At 34.8% G+C, this 19,774-nt stretch overlaps 1 protein-coding gene across 3 annotated transcripts in view; it reads right to left on the bottom strand.

Moving 5' to 3' along the window:
• Positions 1–19,774, bottom strand: part of LOC132742817 (uncharacterized) — a 37,959-nt gene that overhangs the window by 9,395 nt on the left and 8,790 nt on the right. For all 3 annotated transcript variants that reach the window (XR_009627486.1, XM_060731306.1, XM_060731307.1), the window contains exons 2-5: positions 17,494–17,606; positions 5,789–5,972; positions 2,483–2,630; positions 1,850–2,064 (exon numbers count right to left, since the gene is read on the bottom strand). Coding sequence is in view for 2 of the 3 variants with exons in the window: in XM_060731306.1 (XP_060587289.1) it covers positions 1,850–2,064; positions 2,483–2,630; positions 5,789–5,845 (420 nt within the window). In the remaining variant the exon portion in view is untranslated. The remainder of the gene's footprint in view (positions 1–1,849; positions 2,065–2,482; positions 2,631–5,788; positions 5,973–17,493; positions 17,607–19,774) is intronic.

Raw genomic sequence — 19,774 nt, forward strand, 5'->3', positions numbered from 1 at the left:
AGGTCGATGTGACCTTGACCTTTGACCCCTTGACCCAAAACTCAATAGGGGTCATCTGCTGGTCACCACCAATCATCATACAAAGTTTGAAGTTCCTAGGCCTAAGTGTTTTTAGTTAATTGATCGGAAACCGTTTTTACGTACAAGGTCAATGTTACATGACCTTTGACCCCTTGACCCTAAAAACAATAGGTCATCTGCTGGTCATGACCAATCACCATACCAAGTTTGAAGTTCCTAGGCCTAAGGGTTCTTAAGTTATTGATCGGAAAGCATTTTTACCTACAAGGTCAATGTGACCTTTCCCTTTGACCCCTTAACCCCAAAATCAGTAGGGGTCATCTGCTGGTCATGACCAATCACCATACCAAGTTTGAAGTTCCTAGGCCTAAGGGTTCTTTAGTTATTGATCGGAAACTGCTTTGACCTAAGAGGTCAATGTGACCTTGACCTTTGACCCCTTGACCCCAAAATCAATAGGGGTCATCTACTGATCATGACCAATCACCATACCAAGTTTGAAGTTCCTAGGCCTAAGGGTTCTTTAGTTATTGATCCGAAACTGTTTTTACCTAAGAGGTCAATGTGACCTTGACCTTTGACCCCTTGACCCCAAAATCAATAGGGGTCATCTACTGATCATGACCAATCACCATATCAAGTTTGTAGTCCCTAGGCCTAAGGGTTCTTTCGTTATTGATCGGAAACCGTTTTTGCCTACAAGGTCAATGTGACCTTGACCTTTGACCCCTTGACCCCAAAATCAATAGGGGTCATCTACTGATCATGACCAATCACCATATCAAGTTTGAAGTCCCTAGGCCTAAGGGTTCTTTTGTTATTGATCGGAAACCGTTTTTACCTACAAGGTCAATGTGACCTTGACCTTTGACCCCTTAACCCCAAAATCAATAGGGGTCATCTGCTGGTCATAACCAATCACCATACCAAGTTTGAAGTTCCTAGGCCTAAGGGTTCTTTTGTTATTGATCGGAAACCGTTTTTTACCTAAGAGGTCAATGTGACCTTGACCTTTGACCCCTTGACCCCAAAATCGTTAGGGGTCATCTACTGATCATGACCAATCACCATACCAAGTTTGAAGTTCCTAGGCCTTAAGGTTCTTTACTTATTGATCGGAAACCGTTTTTGCTTACAAGGTCAATGTGACCTTGACCTTTGACCCCTTGACCCCAAAATCGTTAGGGGTCATCTACTGATCATGACCAATCACCATACCAAGTTTGAAGTTCCTAGGCCTTAAGGTTCTTTACTTATTGATCGGAAACCGTTTTTGCTTACAAGGTCAATGTGACCTTGACCTTTGACCCCTTAACTCCAAAATCAATAGGGGTCATCTACTGATCATGACCAATCACCATACCAAGTTTGAAGTTCCTAGGCCTTAAGGTTCTTTACTTATTGATCGGAAACCGTTTTTGCTTACAAGGTCAATGTGACCTTGACCTTTGACCCCTTGACCCCAAAATCAATAGGGGTCATCTACTGATCATGACAAATCACCATACCAAGTTTGAAGTTCCTAGGCCTTAAGGTTCTTTAGTTATTGATCGAAAACCGTTTTTGCTTACAAGGTCAATGTGACCTTGACCTTTGACCCCAAAATCAATAGGGGTCATCTACTTGTCATGACCAATCACCATACCAAGTTTGAAGTTCCTAGGCCTAAGGGTTCTTTAGTTATCACTCGGAAACCATTTGGTCTACGGACCGACGGACCGACGGACCGACGGACCGACAAGTGCAAAGCAATATACCCCCTTTTTTTCAAAAGGGGGCATAATAAAATATATCACAATAAATTTTAAAACTTGGCATAAAAACCTACAGGTTTAATGTCTCTATGTAAAAAGCCAACATCATGTATAGCTTCAATTCCCTTCAATATTTGTGAACCTAACCGCAGTGCCGTGCTCAGTGTGAAACAACCTTTAGGCTGACTGCGACGCAATTCTGCCAAGTTCTTGCCTTGTAGGGACATAACTACATAATTATAAAACTCATTACGCCCACATCCAATAAAGCGGCAAACATGGTCACGACCTGAGAAAAAATTTAATTAATATTAGATAACATTATACACTATTTCAATATTTTCTAATTTACATCAGAGTTGTTCTAAAATAAGTGAATTTATCAAGAAAACATAATTATAAGAAAGTATTGATCACCAAATTTTCTGCAACTAGTTCCAACTTACATTCATTTAATTATTGACCAGAAGAAATGTCAGGATTGAGTCGAACCACACAATACCATTCCATGATTCAATAAATTTAATATACACTATTAAAACTCTACAAAAACAATTATTTATTATGTCATTATTTCTTATACCAACTATTCAAGAAGCTGATCATTAAAAAAACTTCTGACATAATGAGAGGTCTAAATATGGTAAAGATTTAAACTTTAACTGTATGATATTAACAGTGTTGACAGATATGACAAAAGTACACACCTTGAAGTTTCTTAAGGACAGCTACCTCCATTTTGAGAACTTGTTTTGGCTGCTTTGCTGACTCCAGCTTTAGTGCCACAGGTTCCTTGGTAACAGTATCAAGTCCTTCATATATCTCACCAAATCCTCCACCCCCTACCTTTCTCACCTATGTATCAACAAAATTTAATAATATACGAGGGGTCATCCAAAAATTCGTGGACTTTTTAAATATCTTTTGAACATCAACGTGTATTGATATGAAATTTTATCAGCATACATTGTAGAATATTATCAACACGTTTTGAAACGAAGAGTTAACTGCGTCAATAAAACATGGATTTTATATTGCTTTGAAATAAGCACATACACGGCACCCGGCGCACGGTAGAAAAGCGCAGTTAGTCAGCGTATATTTTTTGCTAAAAAAATACTAATTAACGTAGAAAACCCGTTAAACATCGCATATTTCTTCTATGATGTAATTTAAGTAATTCTTTAAAATTATGGACGTCATTTCCATTCATTTTTGTTGAAATCGCCAGAAACGCCAGACGATGATATTGTTTACAACGGGAACATTACGGACACGCAGAAATTAGAAAATAGCGTGATCACAATATTTTGTTGTAATTTGGGAATGACACCAACAAAAACATTTGAAAAAAACAGAACAACAAAAGACAGCAGGCAAACAGAAAAAATAAAATTTCACTATCATTAGTGTTTAATTGGCATACAAATTTAGTGATGGACATTACTACGTGAAGCAGTAATGATTATTGACTGCGTAACGTTGAAGCATAAGTTGACGTTAAATGTTATGACGTTGACGTCAATAACTTTTTGGAGTGCGCCGCTGTCGCAGACATATGTTTATGTAAAATTAAATATTGTTGTAATATAAATAGATACTAACATGAATTTTTCTGTGTTTATTTATTATTTATTCTTCTAAGCAGTGTGAGAATTTCAAATCAATATCTCAAATATATTTTACGCAACAAAGAAAGTCCACGAATTTTTGGATAACCCCTCGTACTTCATATAAAGTAAATACATAATATGAAACCAGTCTTTGGAAGGTAAAGATTTTGGTTTTTGTAGAGAGGTGTTGCTATACAGAGGTTTAATCTTTAGTAAGGTCTTACTTTGAAAAAATAATGAAATTGTTGTTGTAAAGAGTTGATCTACAGAAGGCTACTGTGCAAGATTGCACTATATCTCCAAAAATATAGTGTAACATGTCAAAATTTTCCTTTATAACATTAAGGTGAACAAGAACTGTCGGAGGACAGTAACGCTCGACTATTCGAAAATTTGTCACAAGGGTGTTTCATTGATTATAATAATGCTTACCTATATGAATACATAAAATTGTCCGAAAAGGTACAAACCCTTCAAGTTTCAATACATTCCCTTCAGTACTTATGGAGATACAAGCTTACACACAAAAACTTAACCAAGAATTTATGAATCGAAAAAGGGGCATTATTATGCGAAAAAGAAAATCCGAGTTATGGGACTTGTGCCAATCATCTTAGATAATCACAGACAACAAGAGTGTTAAGTTTCAATCCATTCCCTTCAGTAGTTATGGAGATACCAGCTTACACGCAAAAAATTAACCAAGAATTTCTAAGTCCAAAAAGGGGCATAATTATGTTAAAAAGCAAATCAGACTGATGGGACTTGTGTCAATCATCTTAGATAATCACAGAGAACAAGTGTGTGAAGTTTCAATCCATTCCCTTCAGTAGTTATGGAGATACCAGCTTACACGCAAAAACTTAACCAAGAATTTCTAAGTCGAAAAAGGGACATTATTATGTAAAAAAGCAAATCAGAGTTATGGGACTTGTGCCAATCATCTAAGATAATCACAGAAAACAAGTGTGTGAAGTTTCAATCCATTCCCTTCAGTAGTTATGGAGATACCAGCTTACACGCAAAAACTTAACAAGAATTTCTAAGTCGAAAAAGGGGCATTATTATGTAAAAAAGCAAATCAGAGTTATGGGACTTGTGCCAATCATCTTTGATAATCACAGAGAACAAGCGTGTGAAGTTTCAATCCATTCCCTTCAGTAGTTATGGAGATACCAGCTTACACGCAAAAACTTAACCAAGAATTTCTAAGTCGAAAAAGGGGCATTATTATGTTAAAAAAGCAAATCAGAGTTATGGGACTTGTGCCAATCATCTTAGATAATCACAGAGAACAAGTGTGTGAAGTTTCAATCCATTCCCATCAGTAGTTAATATGGACATACCAGCTTACACGCAAAAACTTAACCAAGAATTTCTAAGTCGAAAAAGGGACATAATTATGTAAAAAAGCAAACCAGAGTTATGGGACTTGTACCAATCATCTAAGATAATCACAGAGAACAAGTGTGTGAAGTTTCAATCCATTCCCTTCAGTAGTTATGGAGATACCAGCTTACATACAAAAACTTAACCACAAATTTCTAAGTCGAAAAGGGGCATAATTATGTAAAAAAGCAAATCAGAGTTATGGGACTTGTGCCAATCATCTTAGATAATCACAGAGAACAAGTGTGTGAAGTTTCAATCCATTCCCTTCAGTAGTTATGGAGATACCAGCTTACATACAAAAACTTAACCACGAATTTCTAAGTCGAAAAAGGGGCATAATTATGAAAAAAAGCAAATCAGAGTTATGGGACTTGTGTCAATCATCTTAGATAATCACAGAGAACAAGTGTGTGAAGTTTCAATCCATTCCCTTCAGTAGTTATGGAGATACCAGCTTACATACAAAAACTTAACCACAGGGACGCCGACGCCGACAAATGGGTGACTGCATTAGCTCGATTATTCTGCGAATAGTCGAGCTAAAAACAGCATTATTACTGGCATGCAAGTAGTTCCCATACAAAAGCTGCAGTTATTTGATATATATTTTTAGTATGCTCACTCACTAAAAAATTTTTGCTACACACTAATATTTGGCTTTTGACACAAAATCTTGGAAATCTTGATGTGTTCTTAATACAGAACGTCTTTAGGTAGAAGACCTGGTATTGTCTCATTTTGTATGCAGAGAAGCAGTTCTTACACACAAAATATATCCCAATATAATTATACTATGTTGTTATATCAGTCCTCTGCTCCACTTATCATTGTTTAAGAGACCATTTGTCTGGAGTTTAATAAACATGTCATTCAGAATATATGTGTGTACAGGAAATACTTGGATGCCAGAATACTAAAACCCTTTCTCTGTCAAATTGGATGCCAGAATACTAAAACCCTTTCTCTGTCAAATTAAAGTGACTGTTTCTAAAGATAAAATATACTTACCACTTTCCATCTGTCCTTGACTACCTGACCGGCCTGCAAAAGATCTTCTGTTGTCATAGTTACTCTTGCAGGTCACGGTCCTCTCAACAAATCACAATTTCACATTATGTCAGGTGACCTCACTGCCAACCAATCAGATTACTCTAAGATTTCATCTTTTGTCTTTCATCTCTCATTATACAATCTGGAAATACAAGAAAATAACAAATGTTATTCTTAATACTTTAACAATGGCTTTTTGTTGTTTAACCTAAATCAATCTAAATTATTTTTCCAAATTACCCTATTATGAAACATGCATCAACTTTTGCCAAACTCTGTGACTGATTTGCAAATCTCAATGATAAAGAACATAAAATGAATGGATATCATATGTTGTAGCAGGTAGCAAACATGCAAGCCCATCTATTCTGTCAACTGCCTAAAACCTTATATTATAGCACAGTCTCTGCAAACTGGAATATATCTGGTTACTTCTTTCAACATGTTTCTCATTTTATAACAAACATAAATTATTATATGGTTTGTTCAACACTTGAGACATAGTGAATTGCCTGCCAACATAGTTAATAAGGCAGGTTGGTATTTTCTCCAGAAATAAAGCACCTTAATCAATAACTAGTATAAATAGATGAGAGAAAAATAAATATCCCAATAATCACAATACATGTAATGTAAAGAAATGCATAAAAAACCAATCAACTTAAGTTATTGACCAATAATCAATAATAACAGCATGTAAAACGTTCCTGTATCCTGCTCTAAATAAGGGGACAAACACATAACTTGCAAACACTTTTTCTGCATTCCCCTGACATGACTTGTTTCCTTATAAATTACATTTTTAGGACATGGTATTGGCTTCTTTGATAAACAGAAATTGAGACTGCCTCTCTTACCCCTTTTTGAAATGCCTTACTGAAAAGGGTAAAAGTATTAAGTGACATTCAAGGATTTTTTATCACTTGGAAACTGAATCAAAACAATCTAATTCATTGACTCTTTAATTTTTAGCTGTGATGATTTGCTTAAAGCATCAGTTTGGAGTCAGGCCAGCCGGCATGTCCTTGCAATTAGGCCAGGCTTTGATTGTTTGCATAAAGCATCAGTTTGGAGTCAGGCCAGCCAGTATGTCCTTGCAATTAGGCCAGGCTTTGATTGTTTGCATAAAGCATCAGTTTGGAGTCAGGCCAGCCAGTATGTCCTTGCAATTAGGCCAGGCTTTGATTGCTTGCATAAAGCATCAGTTTGGAGTCAGGCCAGCCAGTATGTCCTTGCAATTAGGCCAGGCTTTGATTGCTTGCATAAAGCATCAGTTTGGAGTCAGGCCAGCCAGTATGTCCTTGCAATTAGGCCAGGCTTTGATTGCTTGCATAAAGCATCAGTTTGGAGTCAGGCCAGCCAGTATGTCCTTGCAATTAGGCCAGGCTTTGATTGCTTGCATAAAGCATCAGTTTGGAGTCAGGCCAGCCAGTATGTCCTTGCAATTAGGCCAGGCTTTGATTGCTTGCATAAAGCATCAGTTTGGAGTTACACCAGCCTGAATATCCTTGCAGTTAGGCTAGGCTGTGATGATTTGCATAAAGCATCAGTTTGGAGTCTGGCCTGCAGGCATAGTCTTGCAATTAGGCCAGGCTTTGATTGCTTGCATAAAGCATCAGTTTGGAGTCACACCAGCCTGAATATTAGGCCAGGCTGTGATGGCTTGCATATAACACCAGTTTGGAGTCAGGCCAGTCTATATGCCCTTGCAGTTAGGCCAGGTTGTTATGACTTGCATAATTGCATCAGTTTTCAGTCAGACATGCCAGCATGTCCTTGCAGTTAGGCCAGGTTGTTATGACTTGCATATAGCATCAGTTTGGAGTCAGACCAGCCTATATGTCCTTGCAGTTAGGCCAGGCTGTGATGACTTGCATATAGCATCAGTTTGGAGTCAGACCAGCCTATATGTCCTTGCAGTTAGGCCAGGCTGTGATGGCTTGCATATAACATCAGTTTGGAGTCAGGCCAGCCTGCATGTCCTTGCAGTAGGACAAGACTGTTAAATTTCAGCTGTTTTTTAATGAAATACAATTATTAATGAAAATAACAATGGACTATTCCAAAATCAAAGCAGGCAAATCCATATATATATATATAATATATGAAAGGTTAAGAACTTTTCCATGGTGTGAATAGTAAATTATATGGCTGCAAATATTCAATAAAACAACAATTACTTGTGGCAAAATTATAAATCATTCCTTTAGTCTAGCTCAGTGTTATCATCAACATTTTCCTGGAACAAACCAGACAAATAACATAAAATAAACAAGATTACAGGCTGATTATTTTGCTGCTCTTTATCTACCTCAAAATAAAATCAGTCTATCGTAAAACAAACAACAAAGAAGAGACTTACTTATAGTAAAGCCAATTAGGAATACCCTTTACATCACCTTTGACAAACAAAATTAGGCTTATTTTCCCTATTATCTTTTGTATATTTCATTATTTTGCTGTATACTGATTTCACAAAATATTTCCAATAAATTTTGACATTTTTCTCTTTGTTCCTTAATGAGATCTTCAGAAGACAAGCATCAATAAATTCAGTATTGTTCCGAGGAGAAATTACTGCTGTTGCCTCCAGTACTTGACACACAGAAATCCACAATAAATATAAATGAACAGGATCTGTTGTTAATGCAAGGCAATTGTGGGTCATATCATTAGCAATAAGAACAAATCAAACACAGTTTGAACAGAAAATGATGTTATTTATGCAGTAGTATTTCTGACGGCCTTTCATTGTGAAGGGTTTCTTTTGTTTTTTGGGGGTTTTTTAAATCATGTTTTTTAATCAACAACATTTTTCTAAAAAAGAAATTAAACAATGAAAATGTTTCCTTGCAAGAAATATTGTCAATGTACTATTCACTCTGGGTGCTGATTACTACCTTCCAGCCCTAATCTGCCCTTCCAGTCCTACTCTGCCCTTCCAGCCCTAATATGCCCTTCCAGTCCTACTCTGCCCTTCCAGCCCTAATATGCCCTTCCAGTCCTACTCTGTGGTATATTAACCTCTTACTATTACATCTGTATGCCAATATTACAGAATCTTACACAAACAGCAATACAACCATTAACTGTGCTACTCTTGACAAATTGATCATAATTCACAAATTAAGTTTGATGGTTCAATAACTACATAACACTTTTATCAGCAGAGAATGGCAAGTCAATATCTGTGGTAAAAGTAACAACCAGTAATAGCGGCTAGTCATGGACAAAATGATCCAGAATTTGCATAAAACATGATGCCTGCAAGCTATAAAATATAAGATTTACAGGAACATATAAATAAGAAATCAATAAGTCTCTGAAATCTGTCTTAAATGATAATTGAGAAATTATATGCAGTACTTGTTACATTCATTGCTGCGGTATTTTTACCCTTCACATCCTGGATATATTAAATGGACTTGTCCAGCTAAAATATTTGGAACTGTCCAATATTAAATTTTGGGGATATCAAGACAAAAACTGTTGGATGCAGACTGGGTCTACACTAGTGGCAAAGGCTAATCACTTTCACAGTTCCAGCAGGGAACCATTCAACAATTATGGAATCAATATTTGACATCAGAAGTTTTATCTGGTACAAGTTATTTTGTGTATAGGAAAGTATATCCCAGAATGATATGTATACAGACTTTTATTGGTGACAATGGTAGAATCAATACTTTAACCAAAATATGTCTCAACATATACAAAAACAGAAGAAATCTGAGTGGAGATGTAATTATCTGATCTGAGTGGAGATGTAATTATCTGATGTATTTTTCTACAGTATGTAACCTGTCTTTTACTGTTTTAATATAAATCTCCTACTATATTGCGTTCAATTAACTTCTGACAAAAGACACATGGAAGGAAATTAATTTAAAATATGTGTACAAGCAACATAAAACATTCCGAAGAAATGGTCTGACCCCACAACACATCATTATCACTATGTACTTAGAAAACAAAATGTGATAATGTCCTTCTCTCTAAGGTATATAAACTTAATTACCCCTGCACCTTAAACCACGTCAATAGCATTTACAGTCAGTCAATTATATACATGTATATAGGACTTTGTGATTAGACAAACCGGACAAGACTAGACTCAACTTTAAAAGCGTTTCCATATATGACAACCATCTAAAAGTTATCAATTATATAACCATAATGCAGCAAAAAATTCAGTAAAATACCAGCAGACTTGTCAAATAAATCAGCAGACACTGTTTTCTTAATTAAGGAATAAAACATCAACCTGCCATATCATCAAAATATCATTATTGATATTTTCTAACACTGCAATACATGTATTTACCTTTGTGCATGAAAACAGTTTAAGCAAGAAAGTCTAAATCAATGGTTTGGTATAAAGCACTATTTACAGAGAACAATCCCAGCCTGAAGAAGAAATAAAATTTGATTAGTATCCATCAATGCTGGCCCAGTTTTGTACATAAAGTCAATAAAGCTTGATTAAAGGGGCAAGAAATCACCGACAAGTCTTCTTATATTTGACAGATGATGTTTCGCAAGTCTACCCATGTTTCCAGAATATTTCTTTTATAGTATCAGCTTTTATACTGAAATCTAAAACCTACATGAAATAATGTCTTTATTGATAATAATATCTCTAAAGAAAACTTTAGTTTTTTTTCTCTAAATGTCTTCATGGGAACAATAGTGTGGGCAGCACCAAATACAGTGATACCAGTATAATACTTACTAAAAGAAAAAAAAAGAAATGAAAAATTTTGTAATTAAAACAGATAGACCTATAAAAGGGGATAGATGGATGCTTGTTTATATAACGTGCAATGATGATGCATCCATGAAAAAAAGGTTACTTATTTTGTTTGTTGAAAACTGCCCAACCCATTAAAATATTTAAAGGCTTAAAACCTGTAAAACTTGTTTTTCCACCAAACACATCAAAGTAACAACCTTGCAATCAAGGGTTTATAGGACATTACATATCATGAGCCCTTCATCACATTGTCTCATGTTTAGAAAAACAGACTGAAATATGAACAAACTAGAACTGCCACTGTCATGGCGTGAATACCCCCTGCATACCAGAATCAACAGTGACCATTTAGATTCACCCTGCCAAATCTGAGGTTACAAAGCCAGTGCATTTCTAAGATATGTATTCTCCATGCTTCAAATGTGAAAATTTCAAAATCAAATTTTTTTAGTCAAGGCCCCTGTGACCTTGACCTTTGACCCATTGACCTCAAAATCAATAGGGGTCATTTACTAATCATTACTAACCTCCATGCCAAATATGAAGACTGTGGGTCAAAGAAATCTCAAGTTATTGGGCAGACAAGCTTTTTTTAAGTCAAGGCCCCTGTGATCTTGAACTTTGACCCAGTGACCTCAAAATCAATAGGGGTCATCTACTAATCATGACTTACCTCCATGCCAAATATGAAGACTGTGGGTCAAAGGAATCTCAAGTTATTGGGCGACAAGCTTTTTTTTAGTCAAGGCCCCTCTGACCTTGACCTTTGACCCAGTGACCTCAAAATCAATAGGGGTCATTTACTAATCATGCCTAACCTCCATGCCAAATATGAAGACTGTGGGTCAAAGGAATCTCAAGTTATTGGGCAGAAAGCTTTTTTTTAGTCAAGGCCCCTGTGACCTTGATCTTTGACCCAGTGACCTCAAAATCAATAGGAGTCATCTACTAATCATGACTAACCTCCATGCCAAATATGAAGACTGTGGGTCAAAGGAATCTAAAGTTATTGGGCAGACAAAGTGTTTTAAGTCAAGGTCCCTGTGACCTTGATCTTTTACCAAGTGACCTTAAAATCATTAGGGGTCATCTACTAATCATGACTAACCTTCATGCCAAATATGAAGACTGTGGGCCAAAGGAATCTCAAGTTATTGGGCGGACAAGGAAAAACCGACGGAAGGACGGGGAGACGTCCGGACAAGCTGATTCCAGTATACCCCCCCATACAACTTTGTTGTGCTGGGGTATAAAATCATACTTCAAGCCATTCAATGTTTTTAAATGGTGCTGAAAAATATTACACCAATTGTTTCAATAAGGACAAATTATAAATCTTGCTGTCAGAGCATGCTATTCTGCAGGGATATATTTTCAACTTGTCTGACACAGACTAAGATGATGGATGGAATGAAGCTCATAAACCATTGGACAGAAGAATGGATGGACAACCCCCCCCCCCATACCGTTATAGGACTGAAGATATATTTTGGCATATAAAAAGGGAAATAAGTGGAGAAATTGGATGGCACAGTTATGTCACTTGCTGAGGTCAACGCCTTTGTACCAGTAAATAATTCTGTATAGTATGAAGCCAGTGGTACAGATAAAACTTTAGCCATATCCAACTCGCTGGAATATGTTCACCACACTCATTTTGAAAATGCTAAAAGGGAAATACCTGGGGTGTAATGAATGCAACCCTAAGATCAAGGACTTTGTATTGGTAAGTAAGTTTGTATGGTATAAAACTATTGGTATAGGTAGAACTTATCTTGCTTAAGTTTAAGTTGATCTGGTACGAACAGATGGATGGACAAACAGTTTATTTACTATATTCTCAGAAGGCATTTAACTTTTTTTATTTGAAAATGGTTTATGAACAGTTAGTTATTGCTTTATTTATATATATTTTTTATTTTATATATTCAGAGCTGTAATCATTTGATGAGAACTTAATAGGTGCCATGTACATTCATTAAGGCGGAAGTGAAAGCCTACAACCCCCCCCCCCCCATCCCAATTAGCCTACCATGCTAAATGGACACAAAGAATCAAATGGGATAATACAATTCTGCAGGTGTAATTCATTTTCCATTTACCTTTTAAATGATCAGTTTGCAAGCAATAAAAGGATGGTGTTGTTTTCACTTGTGAACACATACTAATAGTATGAGATCATGTATGTTATACATTTAGCATTTCATAAATCTATCAATGTGTCTAAATGCCATTTGTGACTTTCAATAAATCTTTATCCTGGGAGAAATAAAATGGTGATGACATCCATTTAGGGTAAGAGCAATACTACAGAATTGTATAGATGTTATAGTGTAATATCAAGAGCTCATGCAATTCACTCGTTCATCATGTAGCAGTTAGAGACTGATACTTTAACAGCCTGTCATCTGGTAAATCTGTGCTGTCTAGCCTACATTACTGAATTATACAAATATACAAATCACTAATACTGTAAAAACTTGCTAGGGCATTATAAGAATAATATATTTTAAATTGCCTTTAATATTGCAACTACATTGTATGTAAAATTCATATCCACAAAACCCATCAAAATTTGTACTATCAATTGTCTCACAATAATTATGAATGTTGCAATATTTATAACTATTGTAATATTAGAAAAAATACTGTTACTGAATACAGACATTTGAGTTCATTAAAGATTGAAATTTCATTTCACAACAAATATCAATAGTAGTACTATTTTCTTACCTTTCTTCTTAAATCAAATCCTTGTTGTCTTTAAAACTAATTTGGCTTCAATTCATACAAAAATGTGATAAATTTCATGAAAAATTTACATCATATCTGTATGTTAATAAAGCAGCCATTGTAACTGGTATATTGAACATCTATGTAAAGTGACTTGGATCGAAAGCATGGAACTACGCAAGAAAGACGAGTCTGGATCAATACACAAGTTCCTCTATCTACTGATTCTCTAACAGAAATGCATGCATTTGTATTCCTTGTTTGAAAACTCCATCTTGCCTATATTGAAGGATTATCAGATACTGCAACAATGCCAGCCATTTTAAATTCATGTCTCCGTTGGGAAATTTAACAGAACAATTCCAAATTTTGTACTTATGAAAATATAGAAACCTACTGAGACAGTCAGGCAGTACTATCAAAAACAAAAACAAAACAGACTTCCTGATAAACTTACTAATATTTTAAATCTTCTGAAATCTTTATTTATTTTACAACATTAGAGAATAACTGAGGACAATCAGAGGAAAAAATTAATATTTATTAGTGATCAAAATTCATGTGTAATACTTTTTATCATAAAGATCATTCAACAATATACATATCGCCTCCTAAATGTAGTTATATCAAAAATACATTCTAATTGATTCTGTTTGTCTTTTGATCTGATCATGATGAGGCTGAAACTTTGGTTGGGTTTTATGTTGCACCAACACAGTATAGGCGACTTTCCAGCTTGAATGGTAGAGGAAGGTCTCCGGTGCCCTTCTGTACATTATATTCAGGCACAAAGAGGGACCCGAGTAGAACCATAGATGTTCTGTAAGCTAGCTGGATAGCTTTCTCACGCGTACAATCTGACAACTCTTGCGTGGCTTGAACCTAGTCAACAACCTTATGCACTCGGCCACAGATGCCCTTTAGTAACTTCTTGAATTAATTAACTTCCAAAATTAAGGACAAAGAGAAATTTGTTTGTTACTAAAATATACAGATATTTTTAGAATGATATGAAACCTCACATAAAAAGATCAAATAACCATGACAACATCTTGATCTACAATTATCAAATAACCATAAGAACACCTTATCATTAGTGATTTATGTTGAGGTAGCTAGTCTTTGATGATTTATATCATTATCAGTAACTTGCATTGTCATCCAATAATTCAACAAGATGTAAAAGAAAGAACAGACCAAAGAATAAACACAAAACCTAACTTTTGTTTTCAGAACTTTACATCATGCTTTGTCATGATGAATTTGTTCTTACCAGTCAGCATTATAAGCTCAGTATTTAGACAGCATTAAATATATTAACAAGTTTGAGTCTTAGATACACTTTTTTCTGTGAATATTTGATACATGACAACAATATATTTCAGCAATTTGTCCACATGCAACAGAATAGATCCTAAAAGATGCAAGCATTGAACAGGAGGCGACGCAATTTGGACTTAAACAGAAATTAAATGTGTATGGTAAAGACTTGAGAGAACCACAAAGTCTATTACTCAGACTGGTGTGCTGGTGAAGGGCTAATATTAAAAGAAAGAGAGAGAGAGCTAACTGATGATTCTAGTAATTTATCTGCAGTTTTTAAAGGAAATAATGATAACTACAGGTATATCATACAAGATGTTTTTTTAAAAGTAACTGCTTTCAGGTGTATAAGCTGCACCAGTCCCATTTAAGAAAAACTCAACAAGAAAACCCTGGTGGCAATAACCAGATATTACAGTTGCAGTGGTAGGTAATCCTAACTGTCTGAAATTAAAGACTGCAAAATGAGACAATTCTATGACAAACTGTCTGGAAAGATATTAATCACAGATGAATAATATAGCAGGAGATATTTTCTTCCTTTAACAACTTGCCATAATGATGGAGTGCCTTCTCCTTCATTATAATAATGAATAATTGCTTGCCTTCCAAACTTGTAGAAAAGATCTGAACATCTTCATTATGTGGGTACATAAAATTAAACAAATGATGCACAATGCACAAAACAAGTCATGCATGTCTATAGACTTTCATCAGACAATTACTTCAAACATCAAAAATCAATTGCTTTTTAGATTAAAGTAATTCTTATTTCATTTGCGTTTACTAGTAACAATGCATGATCAAGCTTTAAGTTTAATAAATTTTGTAAATTTTAATATCAAATGAGGGGTTACATTTACAAAACCCATGAAAGTTTAATGCCAAAAATGTAATTCAAAGATATTGATAGTTATATAGAATGCAATCAACAGTCAGGTTCTTTTTTTAAAAAGAAGATTTTTTAAGTTTTAACTATACACATATAGTTAAAAGCAATGACACCCCTGGGGCGGGGCCAGTTTTGACCCCAGGGCTTTTATTTGAACAAACTCACTAGATGATGTTTCATGCTTAATATCTAAACTTTAGCTTTTGGGTTTTTTCAAAGAAGATTTTTAAATTTTTGCTATACACATATAAGGAAAATCAATGTCCCCAGGGGCAGGGCCAATTTTGACCCAAGGCTTTTATTTGAACAAACTTTGTAGACACTAACTGGAAGATTTTTCATGCTTAGTATCTAAACTCTAGCTATTTGGGTTTTTTCAAAGAAGATTTTTTAAGTTTTTGCTATACATATAGAAGGAAAATGACCCCTTGTGCCAGTGTTCGAAATTTGCAGTAGTCCTATAGCCCCTGACTACTAAATTTCTCCTCGGGCTACCAACTTTTCACAGTAACAAGCCCGACCAGGCTACTGTATTTTCAGAGGCAATATAAACAACTGTTTAAAACAAATGAATCATGCTAGTGAAATGTCTTTTGGGCTAGTGAATATTCCAATCTGATAGTTCGACCATTCTAGTGGATTCAAATCCTAATTTCTTACACTGTGGGGCGGGGCCAATTTTGACCCCAGGGCTCTTATTTGAAAAAATTTGGTAGACACCCATTAGAACATGTTTCATGCTAAATATCTTAGCTCTAGCTCTTTGGGTTCTTTGAAAGAAGATTTTATAAGTTTTACTATATGCATATTGGGAAAATCAATGACCCCCTGGGGCGGGGCCAATTTTGACCCCAGGGCTCTTATTTGAACAAATTTGGTAGACACCCATTAGAACATGTTTCATGCTAAATATCTTAGCTCTAGCTCTTTGGGTTCTTTAAAAGAAGATTTTATAAGTTTTTACTATATGCATATTGGGAAAATCAATGACCCCCGGGGCGGGGCCAATTTTGACCCCAGGGCTTTTATTTGAACAAACTTGATAGACACTCACTAGAAGATGTTTCATGCCAAATATCTAAGCTCTACCTCTTTGGGTTTTTTAAAAGAAGATATTCTAAGTTTTTTCTATCGGTTGCCATGGCAACCAGAGTTCTGCATGGAATTAAATTCTTAATTTTTAAAGGTGACCACCAAAGGAACATTCCTGTGAAGTTTGGATGAAATAGGCTCAGTCGATCACAAAAGCTCACCCAGTCACTTTGTGACAGGTGAGCTAAAAAGCATCTTTTCTCTATGATTTATACATTTTAAGTTTGATACATTAACAAGGAAGTATACTTGAGTCTGTCTTTTTTATATTATGATGACAAGGCTGAAATTTAGACTTTAACTAACACTGAAATACAATGCTGATACATTATATTCTGTAATACAATATATCTTGGGGAAAATACCAGACAAATTTCATTTAACATGGCAATAGAAAAATTTTCCATACACTAATAGATTTCTTGTAAAGTTAAATGAAATTCGTTCTATAGAATATAAAATGTATGTACAGTTTGTCACGACACAACCAGAAATCTTTATAAATATGTTGGTACAAAAATCTCAGCCAGTAGAGACAAGATTCATTTAACCTTCTCAATACAAATTTAGAGACACTCTTTGTAAGTAAAGCTTAAAAATCTAAGCATATTTTTTCTTACAGAGTATATAAAGCTATATCTGTTTATATAATTTTTAAAAATTTATTAACTGATGTTGTATCCATAATTTTACGGTCAACTCTCGGAAGACTTATAATAAAGAATGCCTCTTTTATTTAATACACATGAATAATGTATGAATAAAATGTTCCATAACAAAATATTTTTACCGGTAACTACAGGTAGAAGAAATATAGCTTTATACACTTTCAATCCGTCAAAAAATATTATTACAATAACATGTAAATACCTTCTAGGAGAACCAGTCCCTGTTTCCTCCTGTCACACGACACAACTAGCCGACACTTTAATGACTTGTTACTATGTTACACTAGGGTATAAGATGCTGAATTTTCCAGAAAACTGTAAATAAAATGTCTGAAAGTCTGAACAAAATGTCTACAAGATAATAATGATATATGATCACATATCAGATTACAATATTTCAAGGATGATACAATAATGCAAAAAGTTATTAGATGAATAATACATATACAGATTTACTTTATATATATTGACAAAATTCCACCTCTAATTATATGGAAAACTCACTATTGGCAACCATATTATTTTAAAAAGCTTAAAACTAATCAATGCCGACAAAAAATATCTGTTTTAGAAATCATCTGTCAACATTGTTCACACATCATAAACAAGTCCCACCTATCTGACCATCATTAACAGGAGAAACAAGTCGATAGGTACTTACAGTTCACATTTACTAATTCATTTAGTTAAATGCTCCCAAATGCTCGTAATGAGCTCAATAATGAAAATTATTTTATATACTACAGTATAGTAATAAAATTTCAAAACATGACAAGTATTTAACAAGTATTTAGATGAGAAGGCGTGTATCGATTGTTTACAGTCATCTTAAACATCCTATTTCATTTGTTAACCTCAAGACACCCATATAATAGTATTTCTACATAGACTTCTAATCTTATATGTAAACATAGCCAACCTTGTAAGTACTTTCTATTTAAGAATTCAAATTCTGTAACATATATTTCACACCCAAGTTACTATGTATACAGTCATTATATAAATATTGTTTTATACATATTATAACAAAGACGATTATAATATTATATTCTGCTTTAAAAACAAGTTTTATTGTGAAAATATGATGATTCAAAAATAAAATACAAAACCTCTAGATATTTTTGTATTATAGGACAGGTCAGTGAATATAAATGGAATAAGCATAAGACAACAACTTGTTTTAAAGCTTAAAAAGATACAAATCATTTTCACATGGTGGGGAGGGGTGTCAGGGGTTCATCCTTTGAGCATAAAAACCCTTATGTTTGGAAAAAAGAAACTCTCTACTCTCTATGATGTGACAACACTTCCATTTTTAGAGTGAAATGTTAATTCAGACTTCATGCCGATTCCAGAGAAAATAATATAAAAATCTAATCACCCAGCTGTCAAATTATTTTATACATACAGCAAAATATTATTATAGCACCATCAGTAGATTATAGAATTATGAGACTTTTATCTTAAGCATAATTATGGTATCTTTGGAATATGGTGGCAAGGTGAGGTAATATTACTATGTGAAAAGCATCTATTTTTTACAGGTTATATGGCCCTATATAAATGGTTGTTTGTATATATAACCCAAGCCATTACGAGAGAGTATCAAAAAGTTTTAAGACTTCAAGTTTTCTATTATTATAGTTTTACTGTACATTATAAGTTTCTACTAACTTCCTGTGACCAGTCTACAGTATTTAATCAAAATTACACAATATGCAGACCTATCAGTCCTTCTCATAATATTCACCAGAATGGTCAATACAATTCTGCATAGGCTCACAATAACTGTCTGGTACTAATATCTATAAAGTCTGATGCCACAGTGTTTGCAACTGCCACTTTCAGTGCAAGGCCAAGTTTCTTGTAGATTTTCCTTGGTGTGAAAGAGAGCAAATCACAAGGGTCAAGGTCCGGGATGAGCCACTGTCTGGATGTTAACATGTGCAGTGTCTCTATCCTCATGTTTGAAGAGTGTGAGCGAACATTGTACAATGTACAGAATGATGTTTGTAAGCTGTGGTCTCTAATTGGTGATGTCACAACTTAATGTCTCCTGATTTACCTTTGGAAGGTAGGCAGCCATGACAGTTTGAAACTTCATGTGACACTATAAGTCTGGATGTGTAACATCACCTTGGCATTAGATTTTGACACCCGAGACTTCTTCAGTTTCCTGTTTTCTTTCGAGTTGAAACACAAGTAACTAAGTTTCATTTGAAGCTACATGTATGTCACCAAAAACTATCACCTCTGACACATAGTCTGAAAAAACTCCAGATCCACATGTTTCACATTCTGTTCACTAGTTAAAAGCCATGGAATCCATTGTGCATAAAATGCACTCCATCTCTAAAAGACTAAAATGTTAGGAAAAGTACTTAGTACAGACCAGTTACTTCTGTCACAATTTCATGTTTGCTTACCTTTCTATCATTATCAACCCTAATCCCTAAATTTCATCTACAGACAGCACTGTTTGC

The sequence above is a fragment of the Ruditapes philippinarum genome, unplaced genomic scaffold (assembly GCF_026571515.1).
Source record: "Ruditapes philippinarum isolate M1 unplaced genomic scaffold, ASM2657151v2 ctg57_1_1_1_1, whole genome shotgun sequence".
NCBI lineage: Eukaryota > Metazoa > Mollusca > Bivalvia > Venerida > Veneridae > Ruditapes > Ruditapes philippinarum.